We start from the raw sequence: 24,023 nt of genomic DNA on the forward strand, positions 1-24,023 counted from the left end.
TGTAAGCAAGATAAATAACTAGCCTCCGTCGATGAGTCACTTTTACAGCAAGCAGCAGACTAACACCGTTGTGTAAATACATGTATGACCTCTTCTGTCTGGCGAGAACTTTCGATCCTTATCCAACCAAGCGCAATGAATAAACTACAGTCGCGGGGGTTCGACTCGACTTGCAGACAACAATAGACATTCTACTTACCCTAATTTACGAGGGTTTAAGGTTCAGAGGTGGCAGATATGACTCCGAAAAAATGATTACACCTTTTCACTTCCATTAAACAACTCGCCTGTCAAATCATCAATAAAAGTCTGACCCTGAATGCGGTCAGGAAGAGTAGACAATCGCTGTACATAGACTGTATGCTCGAGAACAAACATCGATTTCAATTAATTCAATTAACGGAATTCAAACATTGAATCGGAGGATAAAGATGCTGGTTGGCATTTGATCGGCGTCTCTGTCTCCATCTACGATTCCGACACCTGTTACGACCACTGAAGAGAGAACCGTTAACGGAAGAGAAGTGCTCCGAGAGACGAGTGAAATTAAGATGCTGAATCGATCGAGCGTGAGCGGATGTAACCAACTCGGAGTGCGATTCTTCATTGAATGTAAAAATTGGCGTCAGCCATCCTCCGATGTTTCAATAATAGTCATTTACGAAGAGCGTCCTAGTTGTTTTCTTCGCATCATTGCGAAGGTATCCATTGTGTCGGTACCGATCATGTACTAAGGTTTGGATTGAGTAAGAACTTTCGAAGCGACTTGCAGCGATATTTGCACGCGTCAGTAGGCGGTCTAAAGACGAGGAGATCCTGGGATCGCAGATCGCGAGGTATCATCCGCTGAGCCTGCACGTTCCTTCCTTAGCCTTTAGAAACATCGAGCAGAACGTGACTAAGTGCATCGATAACTGGTGGGTAGGTAGGTAGGTAGGTAGGTAGGTTCGGAACGCGAATTGCAACACATTACATTAAACGGTGCACCGAAGCGGTACAAAGTACGTGGAACAACTTTTGTAGAGAAAGGGACTTACCGAGTGCGGGAGAAAAAAAAAAGGCCAATTATTGGTACAGACTAGCTCGTTCTTCAACTAGTGAAAAATTAACCAACCGAAGAGCAAAACTGAGTAAAGTATAACGAGAGTCGTTATTTTTCGATTCCTCAAACAGCACGACGCACGACACAAAAGCCAAGCCTGTTTGCTCGATGAATAATATGGTTTTGCAATTTGTTTTTCGTACTATATCTGTCAAAGGGCCAGCTTTGAAATTTGATGTGGGTACGTAGAAATATTTTATTACTCTTCAGGTATGTACATACTGATGGGGCGAAAGTCATTCGACGATGAGTCGAGTCAGTTTCACTTTCAAGAAACCAATTCGGATTCGAAACTGGTACTCCTGCTGTGAACGTTGCTCTCTATAAACATTACAACTCTACATATATATAATTTTTTTTTCGAGTCTCGTGTGACAAAATGTTAGTTTTTGATGTTTTAAGAGTCTACTCCAAAGGATAGTTCAAAAAAATTTTTAAGAGGTCGTTCCAAATTTTTTAAAACGTCAGAAGTCGTCAAAAATCGATGTTTAAAAAAAAAAAATTTTCTCGTTACGGTATAATTTTATAGACAAAAAGAAATAAGTTTCCGAAAGTTTCAGTTCAAAATTTGAATTTTGAAAGGTCGCTCATAATTTTTTTTCAATTTTTTCGTACATTTCTTTAGATCTTTTTGAGCGACCTTTTAATATTCATATTAAAATTTCATAAATTTTTTTTCTTCCATTTAGTAAGAAAGAATCGATAACAATACACCACGACATGAATTAAAAATCAAACAAAATTCTGAAAATATCATTTTTTCAATTTAATTTTTTGACGATTTTTGACATCTTAAAAAATTTGGAGCGACCTCTTAAAAATTTTTTTTTGAACTGTCCTTTGAAGTGGGCTCTTAAAACATCAAAAACTAACATTTTGTCACACGAGACTCAAAAATAAAAAATAGTCGGTTTTTCTGCGCCACCCTAATATATATATATATATGCGCCAGGTGTCACGACGCGACGCTATTATTCAACGATATAAAGCGTCTCGCTCGATCTCTTTTCTTTGGATGAGTTTCGCAAACGGCGGGTACCTACAGTAGTAAGTTTTGCCACGAGGAAAGACAAACGCTCGGTCAAAACCGGTATCATCAATTCAACGCTTTCAATCCTGCGATGCGCAGTGCCGGCTTCGTAATAATATCACGCGCCAAATCAAATGACCTGATAAGGCGTATGATGCTTCATTAAATTTCACCTTACCTTATCTCTAGATCATGCCGGTGATAAACGTCTGCGAACGAAAGGAGATACCATATTTGGTAATGCAGTAGCACTTAGTGCCTAGCTGACTCACATTCATCGTAAACAGATCCTCAAGGGCCTTGTTACATTAGGAGGACTTAAGGGTGGCAATATGAACGAAATAGTTGTTGGAAGAAAGCTATTGCAATATATTAATATTTCGAATAACGGGAAGACGTGGAAAAAATATCGCATGTCACTGAAAAATATAAAGCTCTTTAAAATCGATCTAGGTCATCCGAAGAAATGTCTATTATAATGGATAACAATTTAAAATAATTCACACGGAATTCATCGTGCTATTTAAAGTTATTAAAAGCCTATCAAAGACTGTTCTATTTTTGAACCTCGTCAACGATTTAAAAAAACCGTAACTGAAACTAGAAGATTAATCGAACTCGTTTAAATTCATTCAAAGTGATTTTCAAGCATTGGAAGCAATTTGAGGTTAGCAGTAACTCGACTCTTGAGTAAACACTGTTTCTAAGTTAACAACTTCTTGTCGTGAATTGTCTATAGAAAACAGGTAAAGATCTGAAAGCAATTCTCAAAGTTAATTTCACGAAGGTAATCAGTATATCTACTGGTAGTGTGTGGCATTGGTTGTTAACACGTGTATACCTGTAAGATACATCAGACATAAAGAGATCATAATTGGCAGTTGAAAACTTGAGTATAAAAGCAAGAAAGTTCTACTGGTAAAAATGTCCTACGGAAAGTGTAAGCCATGAATGTAAGAACAACGCAATACGATCTGTAACGAGAAAGTGCAAGAACAAAAAAAAAAAAAAAGAAAAAAAAAGAAACAGAATCGCAGGATAAAAGTGTTGAGAGTAAATAGTACCTTGTAGCTAAAGTTTTTTCCCCCACCGCACATGACGGAGCCCCTTTTTGTCTTGACAAGAGGATTCGTTAGCATCGTTATACTAGGTTTTCAGTATAGACTTTGTTTTATAGTGAAACCCAACATTAGCTGGGAGTTGACTAACTCAGATCGCTTTGCCTGCCTGGGTACATAGAACTTCCCAAGGCTTTCGTTGAGTTATCACTTCGTTAAAACACGACACGCTTGCTGAACAGTTTGAATAGTAAAACGTCCAACTGTTTATTATAGTAGGTCTGCAATCATACGCTTAAACTCGCTAACAGCTCACTGTCAGTGCTCAGCAGTAGGATGATAACTGTGCAGTGTCTTGATTTTCCATAAAAAGCGTCACCGTCTCTTTGCTGTACTTCATTTTTGTCCACACACACACACACTCAAACTGCACACTTCGAATAACGAGAGGATTTAATATTATAAACACGACTTAGGTGTTCCACACTTTTAGAAATTATCTGATTTACTGCTGCGACTATGCAGTTATCAAACTTGCTTCGTCGAAGCTTCCTAGTCGACTGATATCTCCACTGTTGAAAAAAAAAAAAATCTAATCGATTTACCGCGAGTCTCGGGCTGATAAGTGTTCCACTATGAATGAAAGATTACTGATCCGGAATGAATATTTAGACGTACTGAAAATTTCTAATATCTTGAGGCAATAACTTGATCAACCAAAACATGAAAGATGAGACCCAGATCAACGAAGTTGCATTCAAGATCTATGGAATAAACGCTTCACAAGATCACAACTTCGTACGTCAAGTATGGCGGGTACGATTCTACTTACCTTCTTGGAATCGTATTTTTCAATGCTAAATCAGTCTTAAGTCCGTGCTAATGTACGGAGAATAGTTACGATAATAACGATCAAGACAGCATAGATTCCCCTTTGACCTTGGGGCCCGATCCTCAGTGAAACTAATTTAGACGAATCAGTCCCGGTAGCAGTTATCCAATTGGGCTCGTGACGCAATCGCACCTTGTGTAACGTTGCAACGACATGGATATGCATTCTTATGGAGCAGAGCTTTGAGCTTACCTGCTACAGCTCGTGAGCTGGACGTTATGGATGGGAAAAGTTTTCACAGATCGTACTGCTGCTACTATAGCCAGGTTCCAACTAGTTGGGATTCTCAGCGGATACTGCGGTAAGCCGTAAACGTAAGACTCCTACGAAATCGGAACGACATGAGACGACTCGAGCTCCCGGAACGTTCGATCGAAAGTTTCCAAGCATGGTACAAACTGTCGAATATGCGAAGTAAGAAGTATTAAACAAGAAAGAAAACATGCAACTGAACCAAGAAGTAATGCTAACAATACGAATTTCATCATCTCGAGCCAGTTGTATAACGTGAAGTAAAGTTCACGGTAGATCAAATGTCTGACGATCAAACCCATGTAGTCGACATTGTTAGTCAGTTGAGTTGCCGTGTGAGTAGAATGAGCAGACAGTTGTTGTTTCTTTCGAAGTTATGAAGTTTGTTAGTCACTATTCATTAGGGTGGCGCAGAAAAACCGACTATTTTTTTTTTTGAGTTTCGGGTGACAAAATGTTATTTTTTGATGTTTCAAGAGCCCACTCCAAAGGACAGTTCAAAAAAAAAATTTTAATAGGTCGCTCCACATTTTTTAAAACGTCAGAAATCGTCAAAAATCGATTTTTTTTTTTTAATTTTTTCTCGTTACGGTATAAGTTTATAGTAAAAAAAAAATAGGTTTCCGAAAGTTTCAGTTCAAAATTTGAATTTTGAAAGCTCGCTCATAATTTTTTTCCAATTTTTTGGTGCATTTCTTTAGATCTTTTCGAGCGACCTTTTAATATTCATATTAAATCTTCAATTTAGTAAGAAAGAATCGATAACAATACACCACGACATGAATTAAAAATCAAACAAAATACTGAAAATATAATTTTTTTAATTTAATTTTTTGACGATTTTTGACATTTTGAAAAATTTGGAGCGACATCTTGAATTTTTTTCTTTTGAGCTGTCCTTTGGAGTCGTCTCTTAAAACATCAAAAACTAACATTTTGTCACACGATTCCTCAAAAAAAAAAAAAAAAAAAAAAAAAAAAATAGTCGGTTTTTCTGCGCCACCCTACTATTCATCAATTCAGAAGTCTTCGTTACTTCCAGAACTTGAGACACCATGGTTGCGTACATTATAAATTTCACGTCATAGCTTATCTCACCTAGAATTTAGTATCATTCATAATATTCATCACTGGGTTGACGATTTCGAAACCTTATTCCAACCTCAATTTAACGTTTACGAACCAATTGTACCACAAAAACGCTTCTTTCAATAACGGCCAAGAATGATTAGGTGCACTGTACTGATAGCGCAAGCAACTCAGACCAGCTAATAATACCGTATACTACAACGAGGGCCTTGAAAGTGGAGCAACTTTATCGGGTGTCGCGGTGAAATCCAAAACGAGTCCCGCGACATTTTGACTCCTCGTAATTAATCCACACGGTGTTAATTACACGAGATACAGTGCTACAAGGCTGGGTACGTCCCACTTCAACCGTTGCTCATAGACTTCCTTGTACCAAGACTCAACGTCTTTACTCTCTGCTCTGCATTCAACAGGGATTATAACAATGGGACAATCCGACTGTATAGAAAAGTTCACTCCTAGGCTTATTCATCCGCATTTCAACGTCATTCGCTGCTATCTGAGTATTTCGAAGCCACTGTGAGCCAGCCATCAGCCAGTCCATTCCGAGAACGATTAGGTACGGAGACGTTTAGGTATACTTCGAATGTTATATAGGATCGCTCCGAATCTTTTACACGAGTGTCGATTACAGCGTTGAAATTATATTTCTACGGATAGTCGCACCACCTTTCCCACAGTTAAAACCGGTCTGGTATAACCTTACAGCCGTGGCTCAACGAGCTGTGAGAAATTCAGAATTTTAGGGGTCGGGTGTACTCGAGCTCTGGCAGCCCTGCATTTGACACTTTCCTGGGGTTAATGTCCCGAATCATTCGCCTCGTCGAATTAACTCCAGACTGCGCGCAACGAACCAAGGCTCGAGTGCACCGAAAAGGATGACACGTTTGAAGGTGTGCAGCCTTCACCCTCGTTGCAATTTATTCCACTGTGGTGAACACTGTTCCCTCCCCCCCCCCCCCCACAATTTTTTTCTACTTGTTTTCATTTGCTCTCCATAGCTTTCTTTTCAGCAATAACTTCAGTCTCTATATTCTGATTGTCATTTTTTTTTTTTTTTTTTTCGAGGCTATTCGCTCGGACGACATTTTATTTTTCTGAAATACGTTGAATGGTTTTGCTGCTGAATCGACAAATTTGATTCATATGAATCCCTGATAGTATAAACTCTACTAATCGTTCCAGCTGTGACCTTCTTGATATTATGAAGACGGCTGAAAAGTGACTTTGAAGTCGAGTTAATTTTAAAGTTTAGCAAATATTTCGGATTATAACGAACGGGTGGTTGGATTTTCATTAACTTGCGTTTTTCTAAAATAATGAATTATACACGCAAGCTGCAAATCGATTATCAGTCAAATTTGTAACGTTACGTTAACACTTACTCCACAGCCAAATTTTTGGTAATAGTTGATAATTTGTTTATTTATTTATTTATTTCTATTCTAGAATTTTATACACTTGCATTATTCAAACGCCGAAAGCTGTGACTAAGTTGCGAAGGTTTTACAAACGTCTAGTGGAACCGCCTGCCTTTATGTATGCCACAGTGGACAGCGAAGCGATCGAAAGTTCATAAATTATTCGTAACGCACGTAATTCACGCCGAAAGTGAAAATCCTTCCTGGCAGGCTTATTTTCCCTCCTAAATTTACAATCGCGATTCCGTAACTCTTCGGAGCAATGAACTCGTCGCTGTTAATAAGGTTAAATCAGAAGTAAAATGCGATTGAAAGGAAAAAAAAAAACACATGTCCATATAATTTAGAACTTGTTAATTTTACTGGTTAAAAAAAAAGTAAATGTAGAAATCCTAACGGTCCAAAAGATCACTAATAAATTAAAAATAACGCTACGTACTGCTGCGTAATTATTACATCGATACATAAAGTTTCGATTTGCATTTGATAACCTGGTTACAGCTTATAAATTACTCCACTTTACCAGGAGAAAATATTTACTACCTCGCATCACGATCATCGTTATACGTTTTAAATATCTTAAATTGTGAATTTATTACGAAAGTAAAAGCGTTATTTCAACGTTCGATCGACCCGGAACACGTAATTTCGCATCTCTCTCGCAACATGAAAAGTGAACTTGAAACCAATATTAATTACCTTATCTTAATCGTTAGCAGGGAATATATAAAGTTATATAAAAATGCACGTGAGAAAATTTACTGAAGTAATTACCCAACGTCTCAGCCTCATTAATACTTCTACCCAACGTAATTATTATTGTATACAAATGTAAGCGGAGTGGATTAAAAAGTGCACGATATGCGAAACATCCAATGCGTCCCGCGGATTCTCGCGATGACTCAGCTCTGCAATTTGATAATCAGATATCGTGCCGATCAACTGGCCTATGGGAATAAAAAAATGACGTCATCCGCAACCTCGAAAAACGCTAAAAACGTAAAAGAACTCTGAATCGAAGCGGTAAGTCCGAGACCCAGGACAACAAGGATGACGGTAAGGACGATGTGGTGTGCAGGCGACATCATGAGCAAAGGTCCATAAATCAACTAATTATCGTAGTATTATCTCAGAATTTCCATTAACATTCCCGTTTCGTCAGCGTCGTTACAATCTCAGTAGGTAGTAGTGAGTCTTTCTCTCTCTCTCTCTCTCTCTCTCTCTCTGTTGGTCTAAACCGCGGTAAATAGCGTGCCGGATTAAAACCGTGGAGATATCCTGCTGCTGCAACAGCAAAGGAGGTTTTTCTTTTCCGTGGGCGAACCGGGTCCTCGTCGTCGGCTCGGAGTACTACTGACGAGAAGAAATTGCTCCTCGAGGTGTGTTTTACCTTTTTTCACCTTTATCATCTCTCGCAGTAAATCGCGCGAGTGCGTGAATAGGCGGAGGCGATATAATTGCCAATATCCTCCTGCACGCCTGAAGGATAAAGGACAACAATATCTCGGATCATCGGGGTCCTGGTGTGGATCCACCGTATGTCACTCGGCAGGCAATTCTTCGCACGATATTCACCGTCAACCGGTAACTCAACGCGACACGTCCTCCGCAATTGTAGCGTCCATCCTTCACTCGCAGTTCTGAATTTCTTTTTACCAAGTCCAAAGTTCACTCGCCATATAATATTCCCGGATTACGAAAGACGACGGAACAAAAAATTACTTTATTACTTATAATTATTATTATTCAAGGAATTCGCCCAAAGTTGAACGATACTTGTTCGTTTCTTTATACAAACAAGAAGAAGGCAAAAATAGTTACAGTAACAATGACAGTTGAGAAGACAGAAATACAACTGAAACAACAATATTGAGAAGATTGTATTGATGATTGATCAGTATTAACTGATTGTCGGTGTTACTTTGATCTCAATCAATACTTTACAAGTTTAAAGATCAAATGTTTTACTGTATAGATGGACAGAAAAATTGCGAGGAAAACCTGATAACAGAACAAGTAGCAGAATAGCTATTTATGTGGCATGCCCGTAAACCGTCTGTTTTTTGGGCAAGGATAGAGATTTCAGGACGAGCTGAAGGCGAGCCGGAAGCAAGTACTGAAATTATCCGAGGCAAAAAACGGTTTACGGGCATGCCACATACAATATTTTTTACAGTATGGGGATTGAAAAGCAAAACTAAGAGTGAGGTTATGTCGCGATCTGTTCAACGAAGCTACTTTAGTCGGCAGTTTGGGATGCGCACTTCGAACTGCGCATCAAAACTGCGGAATAAAGACTTTATTCCGCAACTTTGTTCGCTGCCGTATAAAGCGTCACTTTACAGAACGAAAACTGCCACAAAAAGTTGACTTTTTAATTCCCATGCCGGAAAAATAATATTAAGAAAATTTACCGATTTGAATTCCCTTGACTATGTGCATTCAAGTTGGTAACAACGACCCAGAAGAACTCCATGCGCACCCAGTTCAAACTTTGCAGCACTGAATTGAACTCTTTCTGGGTTGTCGTCTGACCCTCACGTGTTACACACCCGACCCGAGGTGACCTTAAAAGGTTACTCGAAAGCGCGTGTGAATTATTCGCAGGAGGTCTTAACACGACTTCATAATGAGTCAGGTGGGTATAATGGATGTATATACCTACATTGTACAAAGCTAGAGTTCGCGTTTAAGCCGACCCACTTCTTGCATCACCGAATGACTTTACGGAGAGCATATCATCCGATGAATAAACTATCCAGGAAGTTGATGAAGCATCGGACTGGAGATCCTATTCGAGTGTTAAAAGGAATACCTCAATGCACGTACAATTGTTAATATGTTACGTGACGAGTCGAAACTCGAAGGCCAGCCCATATCATCTCGTTCTACGAAAGGAATAAATTCAAGTCATCAATCTCTTTTTGTCAGTGAATAATTATCGCCTATCCAAGTATACGTTAAACACACACCTTGTCGAGCAGATGCTAACAGCGGACCTTTTATGGCTACTTCTATGTACGTAACTGACATATAATGTACGCTTTGGCGTTGTATTAACACTGGAATTCAAAGCATATTTTATGCTAATATCACTTTAGGATTGTTTTTGGTTGTCTTATCGGAAACAGTTGGAAGAACACGATTGTCGAAAAATGGTTCCAAACTTGGAAAAACGTGAGACCAAGAATTACATATCTGTATAAGTTCCATTTTTTTGTGTGATCGTGGTTCTAATTTCGTAGATACGAAAGGAGATCAATGACTTGAGGAAAAAAAGGAGCAACGAATTGGCAAAGATGAAAACTTTAACAATGCAAACCGTTTAGGTTATACATTTACCTATCTTGCTTCGAGCTTTACGATGCAAGATTTCAAAGGCTGTATTTCAAAAGGAACGGGTTTGCATTTTACGAGAGGTCGGGCTTTGCGCCCCATGATAAACTTCCGAATAAAAATAGATCCTGTATTTATCGACGTCGTAATCGTACGTCTTAGTTTATTGCAGGACGAGTATGAGAGCATAGAAAAGTCTTAAGGAAAGTTTCGAATCTTTCTCGTCGTGTATGCTATTTGTAATTTATAAAAATAAAATTTGATATGAATGGTATAATCGATATAGTAACTTCCAAAAGCAAAATTTCATTTATAATCGCGTTCAATGGTGTTTACAAAATAATGAAAAATTCATAGAGAACATATTACACCATTTCATGAAATCCAGGAAGTTTATGACACTTTTAAGTCCTTGTGTAACCGGCTATTGGCAGAAAGTCCGACGACACGATAACTGGCAGTGCTGATGGCAAATTGCAAAGTAGGTTGTAGACCGAGACGACCTACGAACACGGTCTGTAGCGGAGCCCACGCGTAGGTCTCAGTCACGCAGGAAGGAGGTCGTCGAAACGCGCCCCAAGGGCTTCCGGTCTACGAAGCCGAGAGCCCGTGCAAGCGGTAAGATCTAGTTCTTTGCAACACAGTAAAATAAGTATCCAGTAGCCATAGGGTGTTCGAATTGACCGAACCCGAACCTCGCTGACGGAGAGAAAAGGGTACAATTTTTATGATCCTCGGCCTTGGCTCAACCTCGTGTTTAGACTGTACGATCATTGGATCGATTCTAATGTGATCGGATTATCAGAAAGCTACGCAATCGAGTTTGGTCAATAATTCTTCATACGGATGGTGTCGAGTCTACTGTGACAATCGATAAAAAGTCGAATGAAAACTGAAGAACTATTGAAGTTATTAACTTGATCGACACTCTAAAAATTTCTAGTATTAAAATTGATCGGTTTGTTAACTACTATGCAACATTGTCTGTGATTAATTCAGAATTTCAAGATCAGACAGTGTTGGATTAACACGAAATGAAAGTCTTGCGGAAGTCCAAGCCACGATGAATGATTTTAAACTCGGAAATGATCAAGACCTCAAAGACTTTTCCGAAAGCTTGTAGAAGCTTATTCACTCCACATGTCTGCACTAACTTTGTCCATGTTTATCGGAATTACAAATCTGCATATCCATAAGTAACCCCGTCTTAAGTTGGTGTTCAAAAGTCGAAGAAACACCGATGCGTGCTGGTGGTGATAAAATTCATTGCGCAACTCGTGCCGGGATCATGACTATTATTGTGATTATTACACCCCGTGCTACTTGCGTCCTCACTACACACGCACATGTAGGTACGTCACCTTGATCTTCGTCAGATCCACAAGTAGGGCACGACTCGTACGAGAATGTGAAAGAAAGAGAGGATCTGAAGAGAAAGAAAGAAAGAAAGAAAGAGAGAGAGAGAGAGAGAGAGGCGAGGAGATGCTTGCTCGTGCAAGCTGTCCGATCATTTCAACAGTCAAGCATAAAAGTGTCATTCGTTGTTCGTTTGTCCTATTCCGATGGACAAATTTAATGGTCAGACGAGATACGAGCGGAGTGAAAGTGCCGGGATCGGTCAGGGCCCGCTATCATAGACAAGACGGTAGCTGATGTAGATACGAGCCAATTGAATGGTGCATGGTTACGCAGTTCGATGTCACGTGGTTACTGAAATAGAGGTTCTTCAAGTTCAACTTCGTAGTTAAGTAAGAATGTGGAATTCAAAATGCTTCACACCAGGTCAAAATTTGATCCCAAATTTCGTGTGTTTACAGATTTCGAGATCAATATGAACGATTCTTACGCAATTTTGACTTTGGGTTTCAATTCTTCATACCCAAGAGTTGACGTCTGAACGTAAACGCGGATGACTTCAATAATCGAATCATAAAGTGACTTCGGTTATTTCTCTCCTCAACTGGAACACAACCGAAATCTAAACCATCTAATTTCTCCCCTGAAAATCGAAAATATCTGTATCAATATCATACAAACGATTCTCTCGTTTAAATTGAGATATGACGCAATAAGCTTGCGGTAGCAAAGAAGGAAAAAAAATCTTGCGCGCTAGAAAGGAGTTCGAGATTAACATTTATTGTGTTCTCCAGAAGCAGAGCTGCACCCTGACCTGGATTTTAATGGACTGACGACGTCAGAGTGGCTTGCAAGTATAGAGGCTACGAAGCCTTGGCCCGACAGAGGATCTCTGAACAAGATTAATCCCTTCATCCCCTGCGGTCGAGGACGTTCGACCATCTGCAGGGAATTCCGAATGTCGCGAGAATTCCGTTCTCGACGTCGTATCGACCCGGGAAATAATTCGTTCTTTTCTACGAACATAAAAGGGTGTGAGGGAGTTAGAGAGAGAAAAAAACTTGGATGGGGTGCAATCGTACTTTTCCGTTCATCGTCAATTTAGCCCGAGGTCAGCTTCCGCCGGAGGGAGCAATATTGAATCGTGAGCAATTATTCGGACCGAACTGAACACTCTGACATTAAATGGCCACCAGCTAACCGTGCGAGAACACGTTTCGCGGGATCGAGATAATTAGAAATGGAATCATGTATTACCGTCGAGCCCGAGATCGGCAATGATTGCAGTTACATGTTACGCTCGCACGAAGCACGAAAGGCGTCATCCGCATACTAAATAACCTCACTATATATATATATATATATATGTGTAGAAGAGTTGAAGAGTTGTTTAGAAATACGAGTTAGGTTACACACATTCTTTCTTGTATAACAAGTTGAATTGATGCGTACGAACTAATCGCAGTTTTCAATTTGTGAAAAATAATGAAAAGATGGTAATAAGGAGAAACGGGCTTGTTGTAAGTATCTTGTAAGTTGACTAAAAATATGAAATATACGTTTCTGACCAAATTCATGAAACTAGGAAGCCACGACGTGATTAAACATAAATTTTTACAAGTGTGTCCTCGTTTGTTCTCCCATGAGAACGAGGAAGCAGGACGATTGCCGATTCTAACCTCGCGAAAGTCCTGATTAGGAAACGAAGAATCTACGTGGCAAAAATTATAACGATGAATCGAGGTATGATGGACATCGGCCTTGTTTCATTGACCTACCTACAGAAAGAATCGAGCATCGAGGTAGATGATATAAAGTACAAACCTAGATTCTTTTCTGAGGAGCAATTATCCCTCGGCGAAAAAAAAAACGCGACAAAAAAAAATGGATAAGAGGATTTCAGAAGCTTATATATCAAGGCACAAAGTGATGATGAGAAAAAAAGAAGAGGAGAATAGATAGAGGAAGAGAGCCCGAAACAGTGCAGACAACAGCTTTCGATTATAATCACACGCAATACGATACAATAAACACTCTGCAGGTTTCATTCTACGTATGAAAATTTTTATCGGTGACAAAATGGCTCGAGAAGATTAGCAACAACTCGTTGTCGACTACTGGCGTGTGTAGTAGACGATTTATGTACGGGGTGGGCAGTAATTCAGTCTTGATCAGGAATGCCACGATTTTATCACAACTCCGATTGGCTGATCAATGAATAAAAATCTATGACAAATATGCAGAAAGAGAAAATATTCTTCCTATCGCATCAAGTCGTTCGCAAAAACAAAATTCCATTGAAAAAATTAGAATAACTTTAAAGTTTTATTAAGTTTTAGTCTCAAATTATTTTATAACCCAATTTTGTCTTCCAACTTCATATTGTGTGATTCACATATTTCCCATTCAAAGAGAAATATAGAAATTTTCATTATTTTTTATGGTTCCAACACTGTTTTACAACCTCAACAAAAGTATGAATCGATTAAGTAAAAATGGATATAAATAGCCTTTGAAAAATGTGGCTAAAAATCAACGAAACTTGATGTTCAACGTTAAAAATTATGATTCGAAATCTGAGATATGTTTATAATCGACCCAACTAAAAATTCGCCGGTAATTCCTGCCTTTTCGACACCCAAATGCGGCGCATTTGCGTCAGAATTAAACGTCGATCGAACACCCTGTACAGGAAGAGACACGTGAATACAATCAGGCAAAGGTATCAAAAGCCAGTGAGTATATCTACACATAAGAAAAGTACACAAAGTGCAACGGTGGCGAATGCTGCTGCTCCTGCTGCACGTTTAGAGTCGTTTTGCAATGGAATCGATAAACGAAGGTAGAGAGGGTCAAACCCACGTAGGTGTTACTCGCTGCATTGTCAGCCCTGGCTGGCGCCTACCGTCCTCGATTCGAGTCTCTCCCTCGTTAATCTTAACCACGACTCTTAGGTGCCCCACGCGAACTCGCGATGGTGACAAGTCGAGTGCGATGATTTGCAATTGAAATACCGGTGGTCCCACAGTGTGCCGGGCTTTTATTGCGACTAATTGCGACTGAAAAGAAGAGAAATGGATGCTTTGCAAGTCATTAACGCAGAGGTAAACGAGTCGAAAAAAGTTAGGGTAGACATACCGGTTTTGATCAGCTTAGTAGGTCATCTTTTGATACTATTGGAACCATATTTGTTACATGTGATCCAACGTTATACCCAAAAATGATAGAAAGGTGCTTTGATCGAAGTAAACAATTGAAAGTAAAATTGTGACAAATCAACGGCCCCTGATAAAATTCGTCCAATTTTGAAGAGGTTGATTATAAAAGACCTAACTTTGGCATGACTCTACGGACCCCGATGATAAAGCAATCATCTTCTATGCTTATACTCATGAGTTGACCGTTTTTTCATCGGAATCCGTAAAGTGACTTGATTTATAATCGTGACTCCATAGTTGGGTCCTTTAAAATCATCAGCCTCTCTGAATTCGATTGAATTTTATAACGGGTCATCGAAATATAGTAACAGTGACCGTAAATGGTGAACCTTCACTAAATCAAACCCATGCATGCAGTCCTGGGTTCTCGTTAATCTGACAATTTTTTGTAAGTTCCCTTATTCTCGGTGAAAAGACATGTCAGTGACCTCATTGTACGTGTCCGTTAAACGTCCCGCTGGCTCTTTCCGGAGCTTTGTTACTTGACCCATCGTCTACGGTACACCGCAGTCCTCGTATGAACGAGAAAAAATTGCGCGTGTTTTTTATGCAAATATCATGGGCTTACGCGTGTAATTCAATTCACAATATGGTTGACGTTGGCACGACGACATCTGCATCCGCGAGCTTACGTGGTACGTTTACTTATCTTGCATGTAGTCGCTCTACAATTCTACATGAAAAAATTGACCACCTAATGCCAATTTCCAAGTGAAGGCAATTTCAGGGCGGTGTAGATGCGCCAGCTGGCGGTGGCGTCATGCAAACAACATCAGCGTTACTTTACGCCGAAAGCCCGCGACGATTCGAATAGTTTCAAATTTGAGAATTCATTTTTTTTTTTTCTTTTTTTTTTCTAATAAAAATGACCGATGAAAAACTTTTTTATACTAAATTCAATGACATTTTTATATTACAATAATTATCAATGACGAAATCACGTTCTTCACTCATTGAACAAAGAATGTTAAAATAAGATAAAATAATTGCGGGCTTTGCGAATAGAATTTTGACCAGATTATTTAAATTTGGTATAAGATTATCAATAAAAAAACGAATAACGGGATTGTTTCATCTTTCCGTATCATTGAATTCATAATATTGAACAACTATAGTCATACGTGTATATCCTCCGACGTCGCGTTGATTTCTCTGCCGACTTTATCGCTAATGAAAGTGTTCGTTCCAATTACCGCCATCTTACGTACGACGATCAAGTGGCATTAATGCGTATCGTTCATATACACACGTGATTCAACAAGACGAGCCTCCGACATCGTAACGGCTTACGTGACAGCCTGTGTTATACATGTTACTTCTACATTATATATTCTTAGTCAACGGGGCAATGAGACAAATGACAACCGCGAGGGCGTATAACCGATTACTTATGACTTAGAACTCCTGGCGATAGATGGCGGGAAAATTCAAAACGACAAATCGGTTATCCGATAACAGAATCCCTTCCTTCCTCGCTTCCTTCTTCAACGAACGAAGAAACTGTGTCTCCTTATATCCTCTCTCACAACGGATAATCATACTTACAGACTTTGACTGTACGTATAGAATGTGTATTGAACATACATATATCATAAAACAACTGTTTATACATGAAACGTTTCATAACTTAGCATCTTCTGATCGAATAATCGGTAAACGTTCTTAAAAAATAAATCTAGCATTATTATTGAATATCTATTGCTCTACAAGTGAGTCTTATACTCGTATGAATCGTATGCTGTGTTAATCCTGTTTTAGATTATACACCGTGATTCGGCATAAAAATTTCACCAGCTCATATAAAGAATCGAAGCATTAGCGTGGAGGAACAAATTGGATGAAGATAATCTAAATTTTGATAATCCAAGTAACGATAAAATGAAAATAAAGATTAAAGTCTCGAAGCACTGTCATGTAAACATCTCAGTTTAGGTTTTGATCCTGTTACCTTCATGACGTACTACATACAGGATGTTTCAGTTTCAACTTAACGTGAACTCTAGTTATAATATTACACAGAGTTTATGCATCGGACTAAATAAACGTCGTTCACAGCTGTTTTTTCCATTCTGTCTTCACGCACATGCGTACAACAGTACGTCGTTTTATCTGTCGACATATAGACGTCATGCAGTCTACTTCGTTATCATCATGCCACACAAGCGCACTCAACATAAAGACGCTGAAGGGTAATTAACGCGTTTGATAATTAGAGTTCGTGTGCCAAGCATGGTTCAAGGTTCGATTTGAATTCAGCAGCATTCGTTACACGAGCATGAGGCATCGGTTATAGGGTTTTGGTATACTAATCCATAAAAAAAAACTTTGCTTTTTCGCCGCACTGCATGAAGAAGAAAAAAAAAATAAAAATTAACCGCTAAAAACTGCGCAGTTGTCCAGAGAGTTGTTTGGTTTGGGTTACTGCGTCAGAGCGGTATCAAGCCGAATTTTAATTTAGAATCGAGTACCTTGGAGAGAAGACGATTGACCCAAAAACGAACCGCCGCTGCAGCAGAAGAAAACTTTGTCTCGAGTGGATCCTACGAAGTACCTAACTATGATCCGTAAGGCGAGTGATAGGGAATGAGCTAATTTCGTTACCGATTATACCGCAACCAGTTCTCTCTAGAAGCTGAGCTATCGGTCGATGAGCAACAGAAGTTCGGGAAACAGGTTCAAGTTGCTGATAAAAACTCGGAAAAACATATCTGTCTTAATATTATACCCAGAAATAGAAGTAGAATCAACGGAAGAATACATTTTTGTATACTGACGTTAGCGATAGATTTTTTTCAGAAAAATTCGTCAAGTTTAGAATCAAATAAGAAAGAGAAATCAACGCTTGAAAAGTGAAATTCGATGGAATTTAGTGAAAATTCATTCGAAAAATATCCTCGTCTTGACGTAATATAGAAAAAGGTTAAATAAAGACAAATTTGAATAAAGAACGTTGAATTATAAGCAACATAAGAAAATCGCATTATCGTTTATTGGTTTGTAATACTAAAATATCGTAATGTTCGTCTAATTCGAATCTAATCGTGGATTATTCTATTTTTGAATCTTATCTTCTCCACAATTAATTGGAGGATATTAAGTTTTAATAATACATTGCAATATCAATTTTTTTTATCCAATAAAAGAATTATTTCATTAATTATAAACTGTGATGATTTTGAATGAAATCATTTTGCGATTCACCAATGAACCGAATGAAAAAGTTCATCCCAACCGATTTGCTAAGAATCCAATCACGACAATCAAATACAGAGCTCAGAATGTAATTCACGATATATATATAAATATTTTCGAAAATTATCGATATTAGAAATTTCATGACTAAAAAAAAATTTGTAGCTTCCAAATGTTTTTCTCTACATTGTTAACATTAAATACTACTCAAATGACATCAGTCAAAGCGTTTGACTCCTTATTTCGTAGCGTAATTTTCTACAATTAATCCGCAGGTCAATTTTTTCAATTCGTACGCCCAATCGACCCAACATTCCACACCGACTTTAAGCAAAGTTTAAAAAATAAAAAAAAACTTGTCCCGAATCAGTTTCATCCTATAACTTTCATACAACGAATGAGCCTCTGTAGATCCCATCAACGACTAGCCGCCACGCCGCAGCGGTTTTGCTACACAAACCGAGGTGAGAAATGACACGAAGTAACCAAGAGACATCTGTAAACAAAGCCCCATACGGGTTGGCCGCACGCCAAACGTCGCAGCCGGTGCTGAACCAACACAATCGATAGGCTGCACTTCTTCAGGCGTGAAAACGCCACCACGGCATGGGTACCATCGACAAGACGACTAGGCATACATACGTAAGTGGGCAAAAACAGCATTTATAACTGCACACGCATGCGTAAAACTTGACTGGCCGCATCATGCTTAGGTTAGGATATATACACTCACTGACAATCGGCACTGTGCAGCGGCAGCCATGGATACACAATCACACATGTGTATATGCTAATGAGTAACAACTAATGCACTGATGTACACTCCCGGTGTTCCCAGAATCGTCGTAATTGCCATTTACGGATCTCTACTGCAGCGTTGTCTTCCTGACTTTCCTGTTTTTTTTTTCTTTCTTTCCTTTTATTGTAGGTACATTAATCATACTGATGTACATTGATTTTCAAATTTTTTTTGTCGTTCTAAAAAGCGAGAAGAAAACTTTGTACGACTGACAATGAACATCGTCATTGTGTGTGTGTGTGTAAAAACGGTTTTGAGGGGTGAAAACGACCCCCAAAAATGGCCACCCAACAAGGTGATTTATCAATGAGCTTGGTGGATTTGAATGAAACTAACGCTGAAGTTTTCCTATTAATTAAAAAAAGATTTCAGTGTTGGTTTCATCTTTGGGGGTCGTTTTCACCTCTCAGAACCGTTTTTACACACTTCAAAACAAAAAAGACGTGTCTCAACGAAATCAGAGGGAGATACCAAACTGATAATCCTTGTGAGATTGATGAACCATATGTGATCCATGATCTGCGATTGGTTACATCGTATAAATGACGGAACAATCAGTTTAATTGGATAATTTCATGTCCAAACAGTTGAGTATTTGTCGTAGGGTTTGCTGCAGTGATTAATTCAATGATTGAATGAATTTCCATAGTACCACAAACGAGTAAAGCGTTTGACAATTATCATGGCCAAGGAATCAGTGGCCACAATTAACGATGCTTCTCTATTCTAGGAGATAGAAGACTCTGAACGGAAGAAAGCATGAATCATGCCAATGGAAACCTATGATTAAGCTAATGAACGTCCATGCTCGATAGAAAATGATCTACAATCCGTATACATAAAAAGATCTTTACTGAAACAATATTAAATGGATAAGTAAGAACCATGCGAAATTTGATATAATAATACCAAAGCCTGCATAGTTATTCTAAGTCGATGATTGTCAACGAGTTAGACACGTGCAGTTATACGTACCTTAGGTACATAAAGATGTATATATATGTTGTTTAACCGAAGGTGAACGAGTGTCACGCATAGGCGGAATCGATTGTATCTACCACGTGCGCTCGGGTACTTTATGTTCACCAATAACGCGTGTGCCTCGAGCTTTCAAGTCTCCATCCGTTATCAGATAACGAAGTGATATATGCTGTTGGGTGCATTTGACGTAGTGCACACAACATGTACTCAAAAGGGTTCCTTACAGAAGTGTAAAAGTCGCGTCCACCATAAGTACGGATTGTTGAAGGAAGCAGGCTGCTTGTTTGCGTAGAACAAACCGTCAAGATTGGTTCACTCCACGGTACCAGAAACATAAAAGACCTCAATTTGTGGTCTGTGGATAGCATAAAAGATGATTTGAGGAACTGCAGAAAAGTGCAAGACCTTGGAAGAGTGCGGGAAAAAAGGAATGGAGAAGAAGAAACACGAAAATGTGAGTTGATCATCCGCTTCTTCGTTGCAATTGGTCTCACCTTTGCCGATGAAACGTCTCCGTTCCTAATCGGATTAGCCGGGGCAATTCATTGGGATAAAGAGAAACGCTGCGTCATCATCAACATCACCTCTCTCAATCGGAGATAAAAACTATATCTGCGAGATGTAGATCATATTATACATATAGAAGTTACGCTTCACAAACATTTCGCAACCCGCAAAATACCCACAAAAGACACAATTATTTCAAACGAAGTATGACGAGACCCAAAAACGGTTCAAACACCATGGCTGAAGGTTGCCACAGCCAACTTCCATTTCACTGATTCACCATTGAGCCCAGCTGCTGGTCAGTGTCTACATCGATAGGGAAGGGATGGACGAAAGGAAGGGACAAGTGAACGATATGATTATTGATCAACTGCATCAAGTATACGTAATTAGACAAGCTTGCTCGAAGACTCAAGCAATCACGAATACTGAATGTTTCCAGCAATGAAGGAACAGGTCGGTAGGAGACCAAAGTTCAACAGTTTATGCTCACCAGGTTCCAATGATCTTGACGATAAGCAATTATTGAACCTGATGAGTACCTATCACTGCCAATCACAGTCTTCGCTCGCACGAAAACACATCAACTTTCGATAAAATGAAGGAATTGGCATCTCCTTGTTCCAGCAAAGGAACGAGAAGACGTTCACCATCGGCTGGCCGGCAACGCGGACGTCAGAATCACGTGGCCTCTGACCCGGTGACCCAGGCGTCTGTGCCTAATCTGCGTAGCTACGTCCGCCAATTACCCTGATCAATGCTCGCCACTGGGTTCGTCTACGTAAACGGGGCCTTGTCGAGGCAAGCTCGTGGTTCTTGCACGTATTTTGAATCGCCGGGAAGCTGGCGCCAGTCGGTTTATGACTTACTGTCTGGTGTCACGGACTCCGGCGTTATAACTGACAATGAGCCACCACCCGTACGCTAGGGGCATCGAGTATTAGTTTTTTGTTTAGTTTAGTTTAGTTTATTGGATATCTCCCATTTCGGTGAACACAATACATTTTTTTTTTTTTTTTAAATACGCTACATAGTTATACTTGTAATTTTATACAGTGTTTTTTTTTTTTTTTTTTTTTTTTTTTTTTCTATTTCTGTCTGCGTGAGAATTAACTTATAATCTACGATGTGTACCTCCATGTAGAGTGCGTCGCCCTCCCCCACATAAGTTCGGAAACTTGTGCGTAGGGTGTCAAGGGTTCGGCTTACTTATTTTCATTATTTCGTTTGTGTTGTCCGTCCTGTGTTCTGATTTGTAGGTCTCATCTGTTTCATTCCTGGCTTGTAATTTTGTTGAAGTATTCTCTTCCTCTGCTGAAAATCCATTGTTTCATGTTTTTTTTGAATCTGAGTGTTGGTTGTTTTCTCATTTCGTTATCGAGTTCGTTATATATTTTTCGGCCTATGTAGTCAGCTTGGTGTTGTCCTTTCGTTGTGTATGTTTTCAGGTTTGTTACCTCTTTGTTGACTCTTGCCCTTGTATCATGCGCGTGTACGATCTGGTGATTAACTTAACTTATGCGCAAGCAATTGGAATGCGTATGTTGGATATGCATCCCGGGTAATTGTGCCTCTCAAAAATTACTGCTGGTTCAAACAACAGCGATAGAATAAAGTATTGATGGCATTCGTTTAATGACGCATGGACTGTGGAATTGAATCGAGTTGATTGACATGAATTTTATCAAAAGTTAAAATAAGTTTATGAATAAATCGGAAGTTTGTTGATTATAACAGCGGATATTTTTGCCTACAACGTTTTCGTACTTGACTGAGATCTTAAGACAAAAAATTTATCTCAGGTAATTAGTAGGTACAATAGGTTATACGTATTCAACAATGAAATTAGATCTCACGAATTAAAATTGGAAAGACAGTTCGATTTTGAAGTTGAAAATACGGATCAATAACCTGACGCTTATGAAATAATTAATAACGAAAATACTTTTTTATCTGAATTAGTGGTGTTCAATCATTTTTGTTATATTAACGTGTTTTTTTTCAACAAAATTTAAATTCATATTTGAGCTATACGTTTTGAAGCCTAATTTCGTAATTTTTCTATTTCCAGAAGTATAATTGGTCTGTCACGATTCTCTGGACATACGAGCAACCACAAAAACGAATTTTTTAAATATAAGGTATCAAAATTGAATGAAAAATAATTTTGTTTATCATATCTTTCCCACCACTCGCGGTTAAATCAGTTCACTTCAACAACAATCAACAACAACGTGTTACTCGTAACTTATAAAAATATCAAGTATAGTGCAACTACGGCAGCCATGTTTTAAATATGTATGGATGATTCCTTGACAAGTTAGATCCAATTTTCTCGAGGTTCTATATAAGCAACTTTTTCCTTCTCCCAATCCTGCGAAATTATTTTGATACTTTGCGATAGAAATTAACTATTAAAACGCTATAAATACGTTTGATAAATATCTTTCCACTGTTCATAATGTTTATAAATTATATGCAGAGAGTAAAATCATCTCTACTAACCCTGCAACCAGGAATTGTAACAACCTCAAAAAAAAATATTACAAGACTGTAGTCTAATCGAGACACTACGAGGTCGAATGAACTAACAACGAATATAAAAATCGTAACAATGTTTGAAAAATAATTGCTGTTCTGAATTTAAGCATTACTTTCGGCACTTTCTGGAGTACCACAAGTACCATGTGCCCAACACCCGCCAGTCCATCCACCCAGAGATGCCTATGCAATAGACGATATTGCAAATGAGCAGCTCAGGACAGGCGCAAGGCGGCACTTTTTCAAAAGACAAACGTAAGATGGGTATCCTAAAGGTTTTTTCTTTGGTGTCTAGAGCGACGCGATGAGCCTAATGGATTCCCAAGAGTACGAGTACCTATCCGCATAATATTTATCTGGCAAACTCACCATCTTGAGTGTCTCTTCCGGTCGGAGGAGGTAGAACATGGACTGCAGGTGCTGCTGAATATCGCATCCCGGTGAAGACACCCGTCGCGATGGTCGCGCCCTCTCGTTCGGGGGAAGGACCAGGGCGGCGCCCTTTCCCGCGAAGTAACACTCGCTGAGGCTGAAACGAAGACAATGGATTAAAAACTCGGGAAATTTCAGAGAGTTTTATTATCTCTTCGATATAACGCAAGTCATGACTAAAACCCGACGTCGGATAAGGATTGGATAGTAGTTTCAACACTTGGCACATTGCATAGTTTGAAAAATAGTCATTAGACAGATCAAAGGACCTCCATGTCACTTATGATTAATATGGGTTACAACTGAAATAACTCAACGGAAAAAAGTTCAATAATATAGACTTTACATCTGTTGTTGGTGAGTATAGAGAATAGCTATTTATGTGGCATGCCCGTAAACCGCCTGTTTTTTTGGCAAGGATAAAGATTTCAGGACGAGCTGAAGGCGAGCCGGAAGCGAGTACTGAAATTATCCGAGCCAAAAAAACGGTTTACGGGTATGCCACGTGCAATATTTTTTACGGCATGGGCGTTGAAAAGCAAAACGAAGAGTGAGGTTATGTCGCGATCTGTTCGACGAAGCTACTTTATTCGGCAGTTTGGGATGCGCACTTCGAACTGCGCATCACAACTGCGGAATAAAGACTTTATTCCGTAACTTTGTTCGCTGCCGTATAAAGCGTCACTTTACGGAACGAAAACTGCCACAAAAAGTAGACTTTTCAATGCCCATGCCGTAAAAAGTATTTTTTGGAGTCAAATCTACGTCAATAGTAGTAGATCGACTTGAGCATGTTGTAACTCTTATTATCGGATTT

General features: G+C 39.1%; 1 protein-coding gene across 6 annotated transcripts in view; it reads right to left on the bottom strand.

The window, feature by feature from the left end:
• Positions 1–24,023, bottom strand: part of LOC124410142 (protein phosphatase Slingshot homolog 2) — a 166,176-nt gene that overhangs the window by 30,970 nt on the left and 111,183 nt on the right. For 5 of the 6 annotated variants that reach the window (XM_046888293.1, XM_046888292.1, XM_046888291.1 and 2 more), the window contains one exon: positions 23,144–23,303. In XM_046888293.1, the coding sequence (XP_046744249.1) occupies positions 23,144–23,303 (160 nt within the window). Of the gene's footprint in view, positions 1–3,196; positions 3,453–23,143; positions 23,304–24,023 lie in introns of those variants that run through there. The other variant, XM_046888295.1, reaches the window with a different exon arrangement.

Source organism: Diprion similis, chromosome 9 (genome assembly GCF_021155765.1).
Source record: "Diprion similis isolate iyDipSimi1 chromosome 9, iyDipSimi1.1, whole genome shotgun sequence".
NCBI lineage: Eukaryota > Metazoa > Arthropoda > Insecta > Hymenoptera > Diprionidae > Diprion > Diprion similis.